Raw genomic sequence first — 18,176 nt, forward strand, 5'->3', positions numbered from 1 at the left:
ACACCGTGTCTACAGTTCCCTGGAGTGTATTCTTATTCTCTTTGCATCATTATCAGTTTAGGGTGCAGGGGATTCACTGATTAAGTTTTGAATTATCATTTCAGTGGTTTTCCAGGGATTTATTACAATTATCTATCCACAGGCATGCAGATGTTATACATGATAAAAACATCCTCTCCTGGTCCAGCAATTCTTCTCCGCGGCTGCTTTGGTCTTTGTTGAGTAGCTGAGTTAGCGACTTCATGACTACAGGGCACATAACTGCTGCAGCCAATCACTGGGCTCAGTGGTCTTCCTTAATCATAGTGATCTTTTTCAGTTGGAGAGTGCGTCATGTTACACCACAAATAAATTGGCGAGGAACATGAAAAGAGGTTGATGTTAACATGGCTTCCAGATTTCCTGGATCTCTGTCTAATGGAGCATCTATGGAATTTGCTGGAGAAGCAAGCCCTATCTGTGGAAGACCCCGTCACAACTGACAAAATTTAAAGGATTTGCTGCAAGCCTGTTGGTGCCAGATATCACAGGAAATGTTTAGAAGTTTTGTGAAATCCATGCCTTGGTGGGGCAGAGATGTGTTGGTGGCATAAAGTGAATATACACATTATAAATCAGGTGGTTTTAAAGTTATGGAGGATGAGTGAATATTTACATCTACCTTTCCTACACATAGCTGTAGTCTGTCAGGTACAGTTCAGTGCCTGTAGACTTCCTCACTTCTCTGCCCTGAATGCTGAGTGGTGTGTATCATGTTACCACATCTAAAAAGCCCTGGCTGTTGTAACTTTCTTCAAGATAGAGAGGCAATTCAGGTTGTGGATAAGTCTGGTATTCCAGGAAAGAGAACTTAGTGATGGCCAACATGTCTCCTCCCTGTGTGCAAGAGACTGATCTAATGTGCAAAAGCACTGCAGAGTATTAGATCAGCGATCAGGTTAGGGAAAGATGATGGCCCATCGTGGGTCAAGGTAAGAAAGTAAAAATAAAGTTTAAAAAATCACAAAATAAAGAACAACAATGAAAATAAAATGCCAATAAATATATTAATGTAAAAATAAACAAAGTACACATATTTGGTATCACCGCATCCGGAACAATCCAATCTATAAAACTGTATCACTAGTTAACCCCTTCAGTGAACACGATAAAAAATGAATTTAAAAAATCAAGGCAAAAAACTGCTTTTTCCTCATGCTTCCTGTTGTGAATTCTGCTCTTGGGCTCCCTCCGGTGGTTATAAGTGGTAGCGCTGCTGTCTTTGGATCGCTGCATTCATCAGGTGTGTTCACTTATCGCAATTCTGACTGGGCTATTTAGTCTTGCTTGACCCTTTAGTCAGTGCCAGTTGTCCATTGTTCCTGGAGGATTCACATCCCTGCCTGGTCTCTCCTGCTTTGCTGTTCATTTCAACAAAGATAAGTTCTGGCTTTGTTTTTTGCAGTCCACATGCTGTCGGCTTTATTGTTCAGTTCTTTTCCATGTTTTTGTCTTGTCCAGCTTGGTCTGCATAAGGATTTGTTCAGCCAAGCTGGTATCTCTGGAGATGCAGATATACCCTCCATATCTTTAGTTAGATGTGGAGATTTTGTATTTTCTGTGGTGGATATTTTCTAGTGTTTTAATACTGACCGCATAGTACTCTGTCCTATCCTTTCTATTTAGCTAGAGTGGCCTCCTTTGCTAAATCCTGATTTCAGTCTGCGTATGTTATTTCCCTTTCCTCTCACAGTCAATATTTGTGGGGGGCTGTCTATCCTTTGGGGATTTTCTCTGAGGCAAGATAGTTTTCCCTTTTCTATCTCTAGGGGTATTTAGTCCTCCGGCTGTGTCGAGATGTCTAGGGAGTGTTAGGTACATTCCACGGCTACTTCTAGTTGCGGTGTTAAGTTCAGGGTCTGCGGACAGTACAGGTACCACCTTCTCCAGAGTACGTCTCATGCTGCTCCTAGGCCACCAGATCATAACAGTACAACTGGCCAACAATGAGTTAATCGCATCTCAGAAGAAGGGAAGGAAAGTGCTGAGCCATTTTTTTTTCTGTAGTCTGTTGTGTCTTTTCTTCCCTCTTTACCTCTGGGTGGCTCAGGAGTTTGGCGCTGGCATGGATGTTCAGGGATTGGCTTCTCGTGTGGATCAACTTGCTGCTAGAGTACAGGATATTTCCGATTATATTGTTCAGGCTCCGGTTTTAGAGCCTAGAATTTCTACTCCTGATTTTCTTTTTGGGACAGGTCCAAATTTTTGAGCTTTAAAAATAACTGTAAACTGTTTTTTGCTCTGAAACCCCGTTCCTCTGGTGATCCTACCCAGCAAGTTAAAATAGTCATCTCTCTGCTGCGTGGCGATCCTCAGGATTGGGCATTTTCCCTGGAATCTGGGAATCCTGCTTTGCTTAATGTAGACACCTTTTTTCAAGCGCTAGGATTATTGTATGATGAACCTAATTCAGTGGATCATGCTGAGAAGACCTTGTTGGCCCTGTGTCAGGGTCAAGAAGCGACAGAATCGTATTGCCAGAAATTTAGAAAATTGTCTGTACTGACTAAATGGAATGAGGATGCCTTGGCGGCAATTTTCAGAAAGTGTCTTTCTGAATCCGTTAAAGATGTTATGGTGGGGTTCCCCACGCCTGCTGGTCTGAGTGATTCTATGTCTCTAGCCATTCAGATTGATCGGCGCTTGCGCGAGCGCAGAGTTGTGCACACTATGGCGTTGTCTTCCGAGCGGAGTCCTGAGCCTATGCAGTGTGATATGATTGTGTCTAGAGCTGAATGACAAGGATTCAGATGTCAGAATAGGTTGTGTTTTTACTGCGGCGATTCTGCTCATGTTATTTCTGATTGTCCTAAGCGTACCAAGAGAATCGCCAGTTCCGTTACCATCAGTACTGTACAACCCAAATTTCTGTTATCTGTGACCCTGATCTGCTCATTATCGTAATTTTCTGTCATGGCATTTGTGGATTCAGGCGCCGCTTTAAACTTAATGGACTTAGAATTTGCCAGACGTTGTGGTTTCCCCTTGCAGCCTTTGCAGAGTCCTATTCCTTTGAGGGGCATTGATGCTACACCGTTGGCTAAAAATAAACCTCAGTTTTGGACACAGCTGACCATGTGCATGGCGCCAGCCCATCAGGAAGATTGTCGTTTTCTGGTGTTGCATAATTTGCATGATGCTATTGTGCTGGGTTTCCCATGGTTACAGGTGCATAATCCGGTATTGGATTGGAAATCTATGTCTGTGACTAGTTGGGGTTGTCAGGGGGTTCATGGTGACGTTCCTTTGATGTCAATTTCCTCCTCCCCCTCTTCTGAAATTCCTGAGTTTTTGTCAGATTTCCAGGATGTATTCGATGAGCCCAAATCCAGTTCCCTTCCACCGCATAGGGACTGTGATTGTGCTATTGACTTGATTCCAGGCTGTAAGTTCCCTAAGGGCCGACTTTTCAACCTGTCTGTGCCAGAACATGCCGCCATGCGGAGTTATGTTAAGAAGTCTTTGGAGAATGGGCATATTCGGCCATCTTCTTCACCATTGGGAGCAGGTTTTTTTTTTGTTGCCAAGAAGGATGGCTGCTTGAGACCCTGTATTAATTATCGCCTCTTGAATAAGATCACGGTCAAATTCCAATACCCTTTGCCTTTGCTTTCTGATTTGTTTGCTAGGATTAAGGGGGCTAGTTGGTTTACTAAGATTGACCTTCTAGGGGCATATAATCTTGTTCGTATTAAGCAGGGTGACAAATGGAAAACTGCGTTTAATACGCCCGAAGGCCATTTTGAATACCTTGTGATGCCATTCGGACTCTCTAATGCTCCATCTGTGTTTCAGTCCTTCATGCATGATATATTTCGGAATTATCTTGATAAATTCATGATTGTATATTTGGATGATATTTAGATTTTTTAAGATGATTGGGAGTCTCATGTGAAACAAGTCAGGATGGTATTTCAGATCCTTCGTGATAATGCCTTGTTTGTGAAGGGGTCCAAGTGCCTCTTTGGAGTACAGAAGGTTTCTTTTTTGGGCTTCATTTTTTCTCCCTCATCTATAGAAATGGATCCGGTTAAGGTTCAGGCCATTCATGATTGGATCCAGCCCACATCCGTGAAGAGCCTTCAGAAATTTTTGGGCTTTGCTAATTTTTATCGCCGTTTCATTGCCAACTTCTCCAGTGTGGTTAAACCCCTGACCGATTTGACGAAGAAAGGCGCTGATGTGACAAATTGGTCCTCTGCAGCTGTTTCTGCCTTTCAGGAGCTTAAACGCCGATTTACTTCTGCCCCTGTGTTGCGTCAGCCGGATGTTTCTCTTCCTTTTCAGGTGGAGGTTGACGCTTCTGAGATTGGGGCAGGGGCCGTTTTGTCTCAGAGGAATTCTGATGGTTCCTTGATGAAACCGTGTGCCTTCTTTTCTCGTAAGTTTTCGCCTGCGGAACGCAATTATGATGTCGGCAATCGTGAGTTGTTGGCTATGAAGTGGGCATTTGAGGAGTGGCGACATTGGCTTGAGGGGGCCAAGCACCGTATTGTGGTCTTGACCGATCATAAGAATCTGATTTACCTCGAGTCTGCCAAACGGCTGAATCCTAGACAGGCCCGATGGTCCCTGTTTTTCTCCCGTTTTGATTTTGTGGTCTCGTATCTTCCGGGTTCTAAGAATGTTAAGGCTGATGCCCTCTCTAGGAGCTTTTTGCCTGATTCCCCTGGGGTCCTGGAGCCGGTCGGCATTCTGAAGGAAGGGGTGATTCTTTCTGCCATCTCCCCTGATTTACGACTGGTTCTTCAGGAATTTCAGGCTGATAAACCTGACCGCTGTCCAGTGGGGAAACTGTTTGTTCCTGACAGATGGACTAGTAAAGTGATTTCTGAGGTTCATTGTTCTGTGTTAGCTGGCCATCCTGGGATATTTGGTACCAGAGATTTGGTTGGTAGGTCCTTTTGGTGGCCTTCTTTGTCACGGGATGTGTGTTCTTTTGTGCAGTCCTGTGGGACTTGTGCGCGGGCCAAGCCTTGCTGTTCCCGCGCTAGTGGGTTGCTTTTGCCTTTGCCGGTCCCTGAGAGGCCTTGGACGCATATTTCAATGGATTTTATTTCAGATCTTCCGGTTTCCCAGAGGATGTCGGTTATCTGGGTGGTTTGTGACCGGTTTTCTAAGATGGTTTATTTGGTACCTTTGCCTAAATTGTCTTCTTCTTCTGATTTGTTTCCGTTGTTTTTCCAGCATGTGGTTCGTTTGCATGGCATTCCGGAGAATATTGTGTCCGATGGAGGTTCCCAGTTTGTTTCTAGGTTTTGGCGGGCCTTTTGTGCTAGGCTGGGCATTGATTTGTCTTTTTCTTCCGCATTTCATCCTCAGACAAATGGCCAAACCGAGCGAACTAACCAGACTTTGGAAACTTATTTGAGATGCTTTGTGTCTGCTGATCAGGATGATTGGGTGGCTTTCTTGCCATTGGCCGAGTTTACCCTTAATAATCGGGCTAGTTCTGCTACCTTGGTTTCACCCTTCTTTTGTAATTCTGGTTTTCATCCTCGTTTTTCTTCAGGGCAGGTTGAGCCTTCTGATTGTCCTGGGGTGGACTCTGTGGTTGACAGGTTGCAGCAAATTTGGGCTCATGTTGTGGACAATTTGGTGTTGTCTCAGGAGGAGGCTCAGCGTTTTGCTAACCGTCGTCGGTGTGTTGGTTCCCGGCTTCGGGTTGGGGATTTGGTTTGGTTGTCTTCCCGTCATGTTCCTATGAAGGTTTCTTCCCCTAAGTTCAAGCCTCGGTTTATTGGTCCTTGTAGGATTTCTGAGATTATAAATCCAGTGTCTTTTCGTTTGGCCCTTCCAGCCTCTTTTTCCATCCATAATGTTTTTCATGGATCTTTGTTGCGGAAATATGTGGTGCCCGTTGTTCCCTCTGTTGAACCTCCTGCCCCGGTGTTGATTGATGGGGAGTTGGAGTATGTGGTTGAGAAGATTTTGGATTCTCGTATTTCGAGGCGGAAGCTTCAGTATCTTGTCAAATGGAAGGGTTATGGCCAGGGTTGTTGCCTCCAATGTTCATGCTGACGATTTCGTTCGTGCCTTTCATTTGGCTCGTCCTGATCGGCCTGGGGGCTTTGGTGAGGGTTCGGTGACCCCTCCTCAAGGGGGGGGGTACTGTTGTGAATTCTGCTCTTGGGCTCCCTCCGGTGGTTATAAGTGGTAGCGCTGCTGTCTTTGGATCGCTGCATTCATCAGATGTGTTCACTTATCGCAATTCTGACTGGGCTATTTAGTCTTGCTTGACCCTTTAGTCAGTGCCAGTTGTCCATTGTTCCTGGAGGATTCACAACCCTGCCTGGTCTCTCCTGCTTTGCTGTTCATTTCAACAAAGATAAGTTCTGGCTTTGTGTTTTGCAGTCCACATGCTGTGGGCTTTATTGTTCAGTTCTTTTCCATGTTTTTGTCTTGTCCAGCTTGGTCTGCATAAGGATTTGTTCAGCCAAGCTGGTATCTCTGGAGATGCAGATATACCCTCCATATCTTTAGTTAGATGTGGAGATTTTGTATTTTCTGTGGTGGATATTTTCTAGTGTTTTAATACTGACCGCATAGTACTCTGTCCTATCCTTTCTATTTAGCTAGAGTGGCCTCCTTTGCTAAATCCTGATTTCAGTCTGCGTATGTTATTTCCCTCTCCTCTCACAGTCAATATTTGTGGGGGGCTGTCTATCCTTTGGGGATTCTCTCTGAGGCAAGATAGTTTTCCCTTTTCTATCTCTAGGGGTATTTAGTCCTCCGGCTGTGTCGAGATGTCTAGGGAGTGTTAGGTACATTCCACGGCTACTTCTAGTTGCGGTGTTAAGTTCAGGGTCTGCGGTCAGTACAGGTACCACCTTCTCCAGAGTACGTGTCATGCTGCTCCTAGGCCACCAGATCATAACAGCTTCCCAAAAAAATGGAATAAAATGAAATAAAAAAGACGAATGTAAATAAAAATAGTATCTGTGAATATAATATCTTGTTCCGCAAAATCAAGCCGCCATTCACCTCTTTCAGCGAAAAAATAAAAAAGCTAAAACTCTCCGAATATAGCTGTGCAAAAACAATTCTTTTTTTATTGTTTTTATTTTGTTAAAGCGGCAAAACATAAAAAAGTGCACATATCTGAATTCACCGCATCCACAACTATCCGATATATAAAACTGTCACACTAGTTAACCACTTCAGTGAGCACAGTATAAAATAATAAAAAATAATGTGGCGAAAAACAATGCTTTTTCATCATACCGCCAAACAAAAGTAAAATAAAATGCGATTACAAAGTCAAATGTAAATAAAAATGGTATAGCTGAAAGCGTCATCTTGTCCCGCAAAAAAAAAGCCGCCATACAGCTCCGTGACCGGAGAAATAGAAAGCTATAGCTCTCAGAATGAAGTGACGCAAAAACAATTCTTTTTCTATAAAATAGTTTTTATTGTGTAAAAGAGGCAAAGCATACAAACAAGACATAAATGTGTTATTGCTGTGATTGTACTGACCCTAAGAATAAAGCTGCCTTTCTACTTTTAGCATATGGTGAATGTCATGAAACACGAAAACAGTTCCTGAACTGCTGATTTTTGTTCATTTTACCTCCCAAGAAAGCCATCAAAACTGTTATGTGCCCAAAAATTGTACCAGTAAAAACATTGACTCATCCTCCAAAAAAAACAAGCCATCACATGACTCTGTCAGCAGAAATCTAGAAAAAGTATAGCTCTAAAAATATGGCAATGTAAAAACTTGGTTTTGCAAATAAAAGAGGAGTCTATTAGTGTGTGACAGCAGCAAATCATAAAAAATCTGGTATCGCTGTAATCGCACCGACCCGAAGAATAAAGTTTTCTAATCACTTATACCGCATGAGGAACGTCATAAAAAAATAAATAGAACCACTTCTTCACCTGCTGTTGATTTGTGCATTCGGCCTCCCAAAGTTCGCAGTAAGGCTCGGACTGTTATGACCCCAATGGCAGAGGGTCTCATAAATAAATACCAAGTCTGCAAACACAAAAAAACAGCTCATAGGGCAGTGGTAACTGGGCTGACCGTATATCTAATCCTAGCACCACAAATAGCAGCAGCCGGGGAACGTGCCTACGTTGGTTCTAGACGTCTCGCGCCAGCCGGAGAACTAACTAACCCTAGAAGGGAAAAGGAAGACCTTTCTTGCCTCCAGAGAAAAGACCCCAAAAGTTGGATACAAGCCCCCAACAAATAATAACGGTGAGGCAAGAAGAAAAGACAAACGTAAGAATGAACTAGGTATTTAGCAAAGAGAGGCCCACTGACTAATAGCAGAATATAGTAAGATGACTTATACGGTCAGCAAAAACCCTATCAAAATTTCCACGCTGGATATTCAAGAACCCCCGAACCGTCTAACGGCCCGGGGGGAGAATACCAGCCCCCTAGAGCTTCCAGCAAAATCAGGAATCACATTTAGTACAAGCTGGACAAAAAAATAAGAGCAATGCAAATAACCAAAAAACAAGGAAGCAAGACTTAGCTTAATTTTGCAAGAACCAGGATCAGCAGACAGGAGCAAACAGAAAGGTCTGATTACAACGATGCCAGGCACCAGACTAAGAATTCAGGAAGTTAATATAGCAACACCCCTGGACTAACGACCCAGGTGGGTGCCAAACTGAGGAAAGACAATCCCAGAGTCATATCACTAGTGACCACAAGAGGGAGCCAAAAAAGTCTAATTCACAACAGTACCCCCCCTTTAAGGAGGGGTCACCGAACCCTCACCAAGACCACCAGGGCAATCAGGATGAGCAGCGTGAAAGGCCCGAACTAAATCGGCCGCATGCACATCAGAGGAAACCACCCAGGAATTATCCTCCTGACCATAGCCCTTCCACTTGACCAGATACTGAAGCCTCCGCCTGGAGAGACGAGAATCCAAGATCTTCTCCACCACGTACTCCAACTCGCCCTCAACCAACACCGGAGCAGGAGGCTCAACAGAAGGAACCACAGGTACAACGTACCGCCGCAACAAAGACCTATGGAACACGTTGTGAGTGGCAAACGACACCGGAAGATCCAAGCGAAAGGACACAGGATTAAGGATTTCCAATATCTTGTAAGGACCGATGAAGCGAGGCTTAAATTTAGGAGAGGAGACCTTCATAGGAACAAATCGAGAAGACAGCCATACCAAATCCCCAACACGAAGTCGGGGACCCACACCGCGGCGGCGGTTGGCAAAACGCTGAGCCTTCTCCTGTGACAACTTTAAGTTGTCCACCACATGATTCCAAATCTGCTGCAACCTATCCACCACAGAATCTACCCCAGGACAGTCAGAAGGCTCCACATGTCCCGAGGAAAAACGAGGATGGAAACCAGAGTTGCAGAAAAATGGCGAAACCAAAGTAGCGGAACTAGCCCAATTATTAAGGGCAAACTCAGCCAACGGCAAGAAGGTCACCCAATCATCCTAATCTGCAGAAACAAAACACCTCAAATAAGCCTCCAGAGTCTGATTAGTTCGTTCCGTTTGTCCATTAGTCTGAGGATGAAAGGCAGACGAAAACGACAAATCAATGCCCATCTTAGCAGAAAAGGATCGCCAGAACCTGGAAACAAACTGGGATCCTCTGTCAGACACGATATTCTCAGGAATGCCGTGTAAACGAACCACATTCTGAAAGAACAAAGGAACCAGATCGGAAGAGGAAGGCAGCTTAGGCAAAGATACCAAATGGACCATCTTGGAAAAGCGATCACTTACCACCCAGATGACAGACATGCCCTGAGACACCGGAAGATCTGAAATGAAATCCATGGAAATGTGTGTCCAAGGCCTCTTCGGGACAGGCAAGGGCAAGAGCAACCCGCTGGCACGAGAACAGCAAGGCTTAGCTCGAGCACAAGTCCCACAGGACTGCACAAATGACCGCACATCCCGTGACAAGGAAGGCCACCAAAAGGACCTAGCCACCAAATCTCTGGTGCCAAAAATTCCCGGATGCCCTGCCAACACCGAGGAATGAACCTCGGAAATGACTCTGCTGGTCCACTTATCAGGAACAAACAGTCTGTCAGGTGGACAAGAGTCAGGTCTACCAGCCTGAAATCTCTGCAACACACGTCGCAAATCCGGAGAAATGGCTGACAAGATTACTCCCTCTTTAAGAATACCAACTGGTTCTGCGACTCCAGGAGAGTCAGGCACAAAGCTCCTTGAAAGAGCATCAGCCTTCACATTCTTTGAACCTGGTAAATACGAGACCACAAAGTCAAAACGGGAGAAAAACAATGACCAACGGGCCTGTCTAGGATTCAGGCGTTTAGCAGACTCGAGATACATCAGATTTTTGTGATCAGTCAAGACCATCACACGATGCTTAGCACCCTCGAGCCAATGACGCCACTCCTCAAATGCCCACTTCATGGCCAGCAACTCCCGATTGCCAACATCATAATTCCGCTCAGCAGGCGAAAACTTCCTAGAGAAAAAAGCACATGGTCTCATTACAGAGCAACCAGGGCCTCTCTGCGACAAAACGGCCCCTGCCCCAATCTCAGAAGCATCCACTTCAACCTGAAAGGAAAGTGAGACATCAGGCTGGCACAAAACAGGCGCTGAAGTAAACCGGCGCTTCAACTCTTGGAAAGCTTCCACGGCTGCAGGAGCCCAGTTAGCAACATCAGAACCTTTCTTGGTCATATCCGTCAAAGGTTTAACAACGCTAGAAAAATTAGCGATAAAACGACGGTAGAAGTTAGCAAAACCCAAGAACTTCTGAAGACTCTTAACTGACGTGGGTTGAGTCCAATCATGAATAGCTCGGACCTTGACTGGGTCCATCTCCACCGCAGAAGGGGAAAAAATAAAACCCAAAAAGGGAACCTTCTGTACTCCAAAGAGACACTTTGAGCCCTTAACAAACAAAGCATTCTCACGCAAGACCTGAAACACCATCCTGACCTGCTCTACATGCGAGTCCCAATCATCAGAAAAAACCAGAATATCATCCAGATAAACAATCATAAATTTATCCAGATACTTCCGGAAAATATCATGCATAATGGACTGAAACACTGAAGGAGCATTAGAGAGCCCAAAAGGCCTCACCAAGTACTCAAAATGACCTTCGGGCGTATTAAATGCAGTTTTCCATTCATCTCCCTGCTTAATGCGCACAAGGTTGTACGCACCACGAAGATCTATCTTGGTGAACCACTTGGCACCTTTAATCCGGGCAAACAAGTCCGACAACAGAGGCAAAGGATACTGAAATTTAACAGTGATTTTATTCAGAAGCCGATAGTCAATACAAGGTCTCAAAGATCCGTCCTTCTTGGCCACAAAAAAGAATCCCGCACCAAGAGGGGAAGAGGATGGACGGATATGCCCCTTCTCCAGAGATTCCTTGATATATGAACGCATTGCGGTATGCTCAGGTACAGACAGATTAAATAGTCTTCCCTTAGGAAATTTACTACCTGGAATCAAATCTATAGCGCAGTCACAGTCCCTATGAGGAGGCAGAGCACTGGACCTGGACTCGCTGAATACATCCTGAAAATCAGACAAATACTCAGGAACTTCCGAAGGAGTAGAGGAAGCAATAGACACCGGTGGGGAATCACCATGAATTCCCTGACAGCCCCAACTTGACACAGACATTGCCTTCCAATCCAAGACTGGATTATGGGTCTGTAACCATGGTAGACCCAAAACGACCAAATCATGCATTTTATGCAGAACAAGAAAACGAACCACCTCCTGATGTTCAGGAGTCATACACATGGTTACCTGTGTCCAAAACTGCGGTTTATTTTCCGCCAATGGTGTAGCATCAATACCTCGAAGAGGAATAGGATTTACCAATGGCTCAAGAACAAAACCACAGCGCCTGGCAAATGACAGATCCATAAGACTCAGGGCAGCACCCGAATCCACAAACGCCATAACAGGGTAGGAAGACAATGAGCAAATTAAAGTCACAGACAAAATAAATTTAGGTTGCAAATTACCAATGGCGACAGGGCTAACAACCCTTGTTAGGCGTTTAGAGCATGCTGATATAACATGTGTAGAATCACCACAGTAAAAACACAACCCATTCTGACGTCTATGATTTTTCCGTTCATTTCTAGTCTGAATTCTATCACATTGCATTAAATCAGGTGTCTGTTCAGACAACACCACCAGAGGATTAGCAGTTTTGCGCTCCCGCAAATGCCGATCAATTTGAATAGCCTGCGCCATGGAATCATTCAGACTTGTAGGAATGGAGAAACCCACCATCACATTCTTAATGGCTTCAGAAAGGCCATTTCTGAAATTTGCGGCCAGAGCACACTCAATCCACTGAGTAAGCACCGACCATTTCCGAAATTTTTGGCAATACACTTCAGCTTCATCCTGGCCCTGAGAAATAGCCAGCAAGGCTTTTTCTGCCTGAATTTCAAGATTGGGTTCCTCGTAAAGCAATCCGAGCGCCAGAAAAAACGCATCAATATTCGCCAATGCCGGATCTCCTGGCGCTAGCGAGAAAGCCCAATCCTGAGGGTCGCCCCGCAAGAAAGAGATAACAATGTTAACTTGCTCAGCTGAGTCTCCAGACGAACGGGGTCTCAGAGATAGAAACAATTTACAATTATTCCTGAAATTCCTAAACTTAAATCGGTCTCCAGAGAACAGTTCAGGAATAGGTATTTTAGGTTCAGACATTGGACTACTGGTAACAAAATCTTGTATGCCCTGCACATGAGCAGCAAGCTGGTCCACACTTGTAATCAAAGTCTGGACATTCATGTCTGCAGCAAGCATAAGCCACTCAGAGGTAAAGGGGAGGAAGAAAGGGAGGAAAAAAAAAAAAAAAACCTCAGAATTTCCTTTCTTATTATCCCACTTCTGCAATGCATTAAACATTCAATGTTGGCCTGGCATACTGTTATGACCCCAATGGCAGAGGGTCTCATAAATAAATACCAAGTCTGCAAACACAAAAAACCAGGTCATAGGACAGTGGTAACTGGGCTGACCGTATATCTAATCCTAGCACCACAAATAGCAGCAGCCGGGGAACGTGCCTACGTTGGTTCTAGACGTCTCGCGCCAGCCGGAGAACTAACTAACCCTAGAAGGGAAAAGGAAGACCTTTCTTGCCTCCAGAGAAAAGACCCCAAAAGTTGGATACAAGCCCCCAACAAATAATAACGGTGAGGCAAGAAGAAAAGACAAACGTAAGAATGAACTAGGTATTTAGCAAAGAGAGGCCCACTGACTAATAGCAGAATATAGTAAGATGACTTATACGGTCAGCAAAAACCCTATCAAAATTTCCACGCTGGATATTCAAGAACCCCCGAACCGTCTAACGGCCCGGGGGGAGAATACCAGCCCCCTAGCGCTTCCAGCAAAATCAGGAATCACATTTAGTACAAGCTGGACAAAAAAATAAGAGCAATGCAAATAACCAAAAAACAAGGAAGCAAGACTTAGCTTAATTTTGCAAGAACCAGGATCAGCAGACAGGAGCAAACAGAAAGGTCTGATTACAACGATGCCAGGCACCAGACTAAGAATTCAGGAAGTTAATATAGCAACACCCCTGGACTAACGACCCAGGTGGGTGCCAAACTGAGGAAAGACAATCCCAGAGTCATATCACTAGTGACCACAAGAGGGAGCCAAAAAAGTCTAATTCACAACATCGGACCACATTTATCCTGCGCTCTATGCTGAGCGCTTAAATCCGATTTTCCATGTAAATCTCTGAAATACGTGATTCAGACAGAACCTCCACCGCAAGATTCCCTATAATGAGACAGATGGAGAAACTTTCGATGCCATCTGACCTCTGATCCAACAGCGTCTCTCTTTTTAAGAATGTATAAAGCATGGTCCTCCACAGGTTTGATCACATCTGAAATAAAGAACACAGTTGAATAGACAACAATCTCAGAATCACTGAGATCTGTTGAAGCGTTCCGGAGTTATTGTCACATAATTGACAGTGGTCAGAATTGGAAAATTTTCACACAATGGCTGCCGGTAGAGGAGCATGTGACCAGACCTGTCCATCAGCCTCCTGCAATAGAAAAGCCACTTTCCCATGTGATTTGTTTTACTATTGGAGGAGGCTTAGGCCATGTTCACACTTTGCGGGTGACCTCTGCGGGTTCTCCCGCAGCGGATTTGATAAATCTGCAGGGCAAAACCGCTGTGGTTATCCCTGCAGATTTATCGCGGTTTGTTCCGCGGTTTCCGCTGCGGGTTTCCGCCTATACTATTGATGCTGCATATGCAGCAATATGCAGCATCAATAGTAATGTTAAAATAAAAAAAAAAGTTTATATACTCACCCTCTGATGTCTCGATCTCCTCGGCACTGCACCCAGCGCTCCGGTTCCAAAGATGATGTGCGAGAAGGACCTTCGTGACGTCACGGTCATGTGACCGCGACGTCACCGCAGGTCCTGTTCGCACAGCAACTCTGACCGGACGGCCGCGTGCAGCGCTGAGAGGTGAGTATAACATGATTTTTTATTTTAATTCTTTTTTTTACACACAAATATGGTTCCCAGGGCCTGGAGGAGAGTCTCCTCTCCTCCACCCCGGGTACCACCCGCACATTATCCGCTTACTTCCCGCAACGTGGGCACAGCCCCATGCGGGAAGTAAGCGGTTCAATGCTTTCCTATGGGTGCAGAATTGCAGCGATTCTGCACAAAGAAGTGACATGCTGCGGGTTGTAAACCGCTGCGTTTCTGCGCGTTTTTTCCCGCAGCATGTGCACTGCGGTTTGCAGTTTCCATAGGGTTTACATGTTAATGTAAACGCAATGGAAACTGCTGCGGACCTGCAGCATCAAAATCGCCGCGGATCCGCCGTAAAAACCGCAAAGTGTGAACATGGCCTTATAGACAGGTCGGATCACATGCTCATCCACCAGCAGCCATTGTATTGACAGACATGCCCGTTAGTGTGTGGAAATCTGCACTCACAAGAAAAAGAGGCCAACTCCATTACCTGAGAATCTGTCAGTCTGACTGGATAATTGGTCGCTCTGCTATGTCTTTTTCCGAGCTCCTCTCAGCCGATTTATGGCCACAGACCACAATAAAGGGAACCTGTCTCCAGAAAAACTGCAGATATGGGCTTAACCTGCAGGTTAATAGCATTATAATGCTGGCTTGCGCCTGCACTTAGCCTCACATTGCAGGGAGTAAATTAACTTTTATTCCCCCCAGCAGCATTCCTGTTTGAGTCATGGGATCGGCATCGGCGCTGGTTCGGTCATCGCTCTGAGAATACAGAGCTGCGGCTGTAACCGTGCCCCCGGCCCTGACTGACAGCTGTACCCCAATACAGAGGGAGTGTCAGGGGCGCGATTACAACTGCCGCGCAGGCGCCGGGCAGCATTACAACGCTATCAACCTGCACATTAACCCCCCCCACATTAAACCTTTGGAATTTATATCTGATCTAAAGTAAGTAGTATTATAATTTACATAAGTAGACTAATGGGAAGGGAAAGAGGGAAAGTGTGAATAAATAAAATGTAACCTTTATTTTAATTGTGATAAAACATGGAATTCACATACATCCATTCAGATGTATATAAGGTCACAGCTATAAATTACAGCTGTGACTCTCTAGAGCCCGATGATGTACTAGGTCTGAAAAACGATATATATTAACACTGAATACCGGACCAAAGTCCTTATAATAGGTCAGGCTATTGAAATTCCATTAGAAGTGTTAAGATAAAGGAATAAAGGTTACATTTTATTTACTCACACTTTCCCGCTTTCCCTTCCCATTAGTCTGCAGTCGTTGTGGTGCTGTACACCTATGTGAATAAATGTCCAATGAGATATGACAATTCTATTATTGTAATTATCATTGTACAGTGGAAAGTAGAATTTGCACAGGACTCGGAGCAATAATGGAAAGCCTCGTCCAAAAATTTCTCGCGCCCTGTGCTGTAGCGTGATCCGTAGGCCTTTTCTTCCTCCCACACACTATTTTTTTCGCTGCATATAGAGATCTGGCTGTGAAACTCTCTTCACATAGCGCTCTTGGACGCTGTTCAGCGGCACTTCTGAAAACACGAGGGAATTTGCAGTTCTTTTTTTAAATGTCTTTATGAATCACTTAAGAAAATTATAGCTTGGCAAAGAATACTACCATTTTATTTATTCATTAATTTATTTATTTATTTTCAGTCGAAACCAACTTTCCTCCTTGCCAGCCTGCTTATGTGGTCTTCCCCTAAAAGTCTTAATTGCAAGTAATAATAAGCTTGGATTTCTGCCCGAAGAAATAGGTCAACTGCAGCAGCTGATGGAGCTGGTATGTCACCAAATATAATATATTTACCCGTCACTTGCTTTTTATTTCTATGGAAGTTGTAACCTAAAGCTGATGTGTGGGATCTAAGGTAAGCCAAACGTATCAATCCCTGTGGGATAATGTGAACTTTGTCTAATGACTTGAAAATTGGTACTTTCCTACGAAAGAAAACAGACATCTGGCAGGGAATTAGCTGAAAGACCTTTGGAAAATCACTTAGTGAAACAGATTTATGAAAATGAAAAGGCGAAAGTGACAGCGGAGAATTTGTCACAAATTGCTATAGCTGAAAAGCAGCATTACAAGACCAGCAGCACACAGCAATTATGTAGGATGCTCCCGACTGTGCCATTGTTCTTGGGTCTTATTGATCACAAAACAGGCATGGCGAAGTCTTAATATAGTAATGTGACCTGCCAGTATAGTGAATATTAATGCTGCGTATGTGCTTGTATTTCACAACCAAAAAGGCTACTTTGGCATGGAAAACCAGAAAAGCTTCATTGTACAAGATGAAATGTTGTATTCTGGGTAAATAACACAGAATATTGTAAAATGCATGCATATTTATGCAGATACCGTTGTTCTCAAAAGTGTACATACCCCCGCAGAATTTCTGCTTTCTTGGCCTTTTTTCAGAGAATATGAATGATAACACCAAAACTTTTTCCCCACTCATGGTTAGTGGTTGGGTGAAGCCATTATTTGTCAAACTACTGTGTTTTCTCTTTTTAAATCATAATGGCAACCCAAAACATCCAAATGACCCTGATCAAAAGTTTACGTACCCCTTTTCTACAGGCTATGCAGGGTGCCAGATGAAACAAACAATATAAGATTAAATAGCAAGAACAGTTCCAATATTCGTAGTAAAATATTACTATCACCATGACTTGAACATATAATATAGTGGCATATAATATTACTTACGGTTATAATCCTTCCGATCCAAGTTGCAGTAATCTGGTTCTTGGTCTGGTAAAATGGGTTGTCCATCTCTCATATTGGACACAGAGCTTTAAGGGTAATACTAATATTTTAAAAATATTAATAGTAGGTAATAAATGAATAACTGCAAAGGAGGAACCCCCTGACCATCTCTGATTGATACCAAATCCTCATGGCCTTCCTATCTTCTAATTCAGAATTTTTGGTGTAAAGTTAAGGATCTTATCTATTGAGTACCAGGTATACAGATCCCACTGAATCCCCTGCATTAATTACTCACTGTCCCACCCTTCCCACTCGGGGAAAAAAATTGACAGGCTGCTCCCCCACTTTCTGACAGCTGCAAGATGCCTAATCGCAAAACATTAGAAAATAACCCATCACTATAAATGAGTTTTATTTGCAAATCGAGGACATTAGAAACATGGAATTTCTGATCGCTTTACTCCAAGATAAAGTTGATACTTTTAATGATATTTGGACTTTATTTGGATTATTTTGGGGCCAAAAGTGATCTTTGATGGTAAACCACTGATAACCCTATTTCGATACAAGCTATCTATCCTGCTCAACCATCAATACAGTTAATTGATTACAAAATCCATATGTGATGGTTAAATTAGAAGTGTTTATCTAAATCAGGTCATAAGAAAACATAAGAATCAGTCATTGGATTTGTAAAATGTTTCATAAACCCAAGTTTTGCATATCTGTGTATTTGATTCTGAAATCCCCATTCCATAGCCCCTTTGTGTATGTCTCTTCGTGTCTTAGTTGTATATTTGTTACAGTTTTTGTTTGTACCTTCTCTGCTGATACCTGGCTAATGGAAGACCTTGATTTTAGACAGAAACGCCCTGAGATTTTCCTGACGTATGCACAAAA

The 18,176-nt window shown here is 43.8% G+C and overlaps 1 protein-coding gene across 7 annotated transcripts in view; it reads left to right on the plus strand.

Moving 5' to 3' along the window:
* Positions 1–18,176, plus strand: part of LRCH1 (leucine rich repeats and calponin homology domain containing 1) — a 326,296-nt gene that overhangs the window by 146,839 nt on the left and 161,281 nt on the right. For all 7 annotated transcript variants that reach the window (XM_077297384.1, XM_077297387.1, XM_077297385.1 and 4 more), the window contains exon 3: positions 16,217–16,343. In XM_077297384.1, the coding sequence (XP_077153499.1) occupies positions 16,217–16,343 (127 nt within the window). The remainder of the gene's footprint in view (positions 1–16,216; positions 16,344–18,176) is intronic.

Source organism: Ranitomeya variabilis, chromosome 3 (assembly GCF_051348905.1).
Source record: "Ranitomeya variabilis isolate aRanVar5 chromosome 3, aRanVar5.hap1, whole genome shotgun sequence".
Lineage (NCBI taxonomy): Eukaryota > Metazoa > Chordata > Amphibia > Anura > Dendrobatidae > Ranitomeya > Ranitomeya variabilis.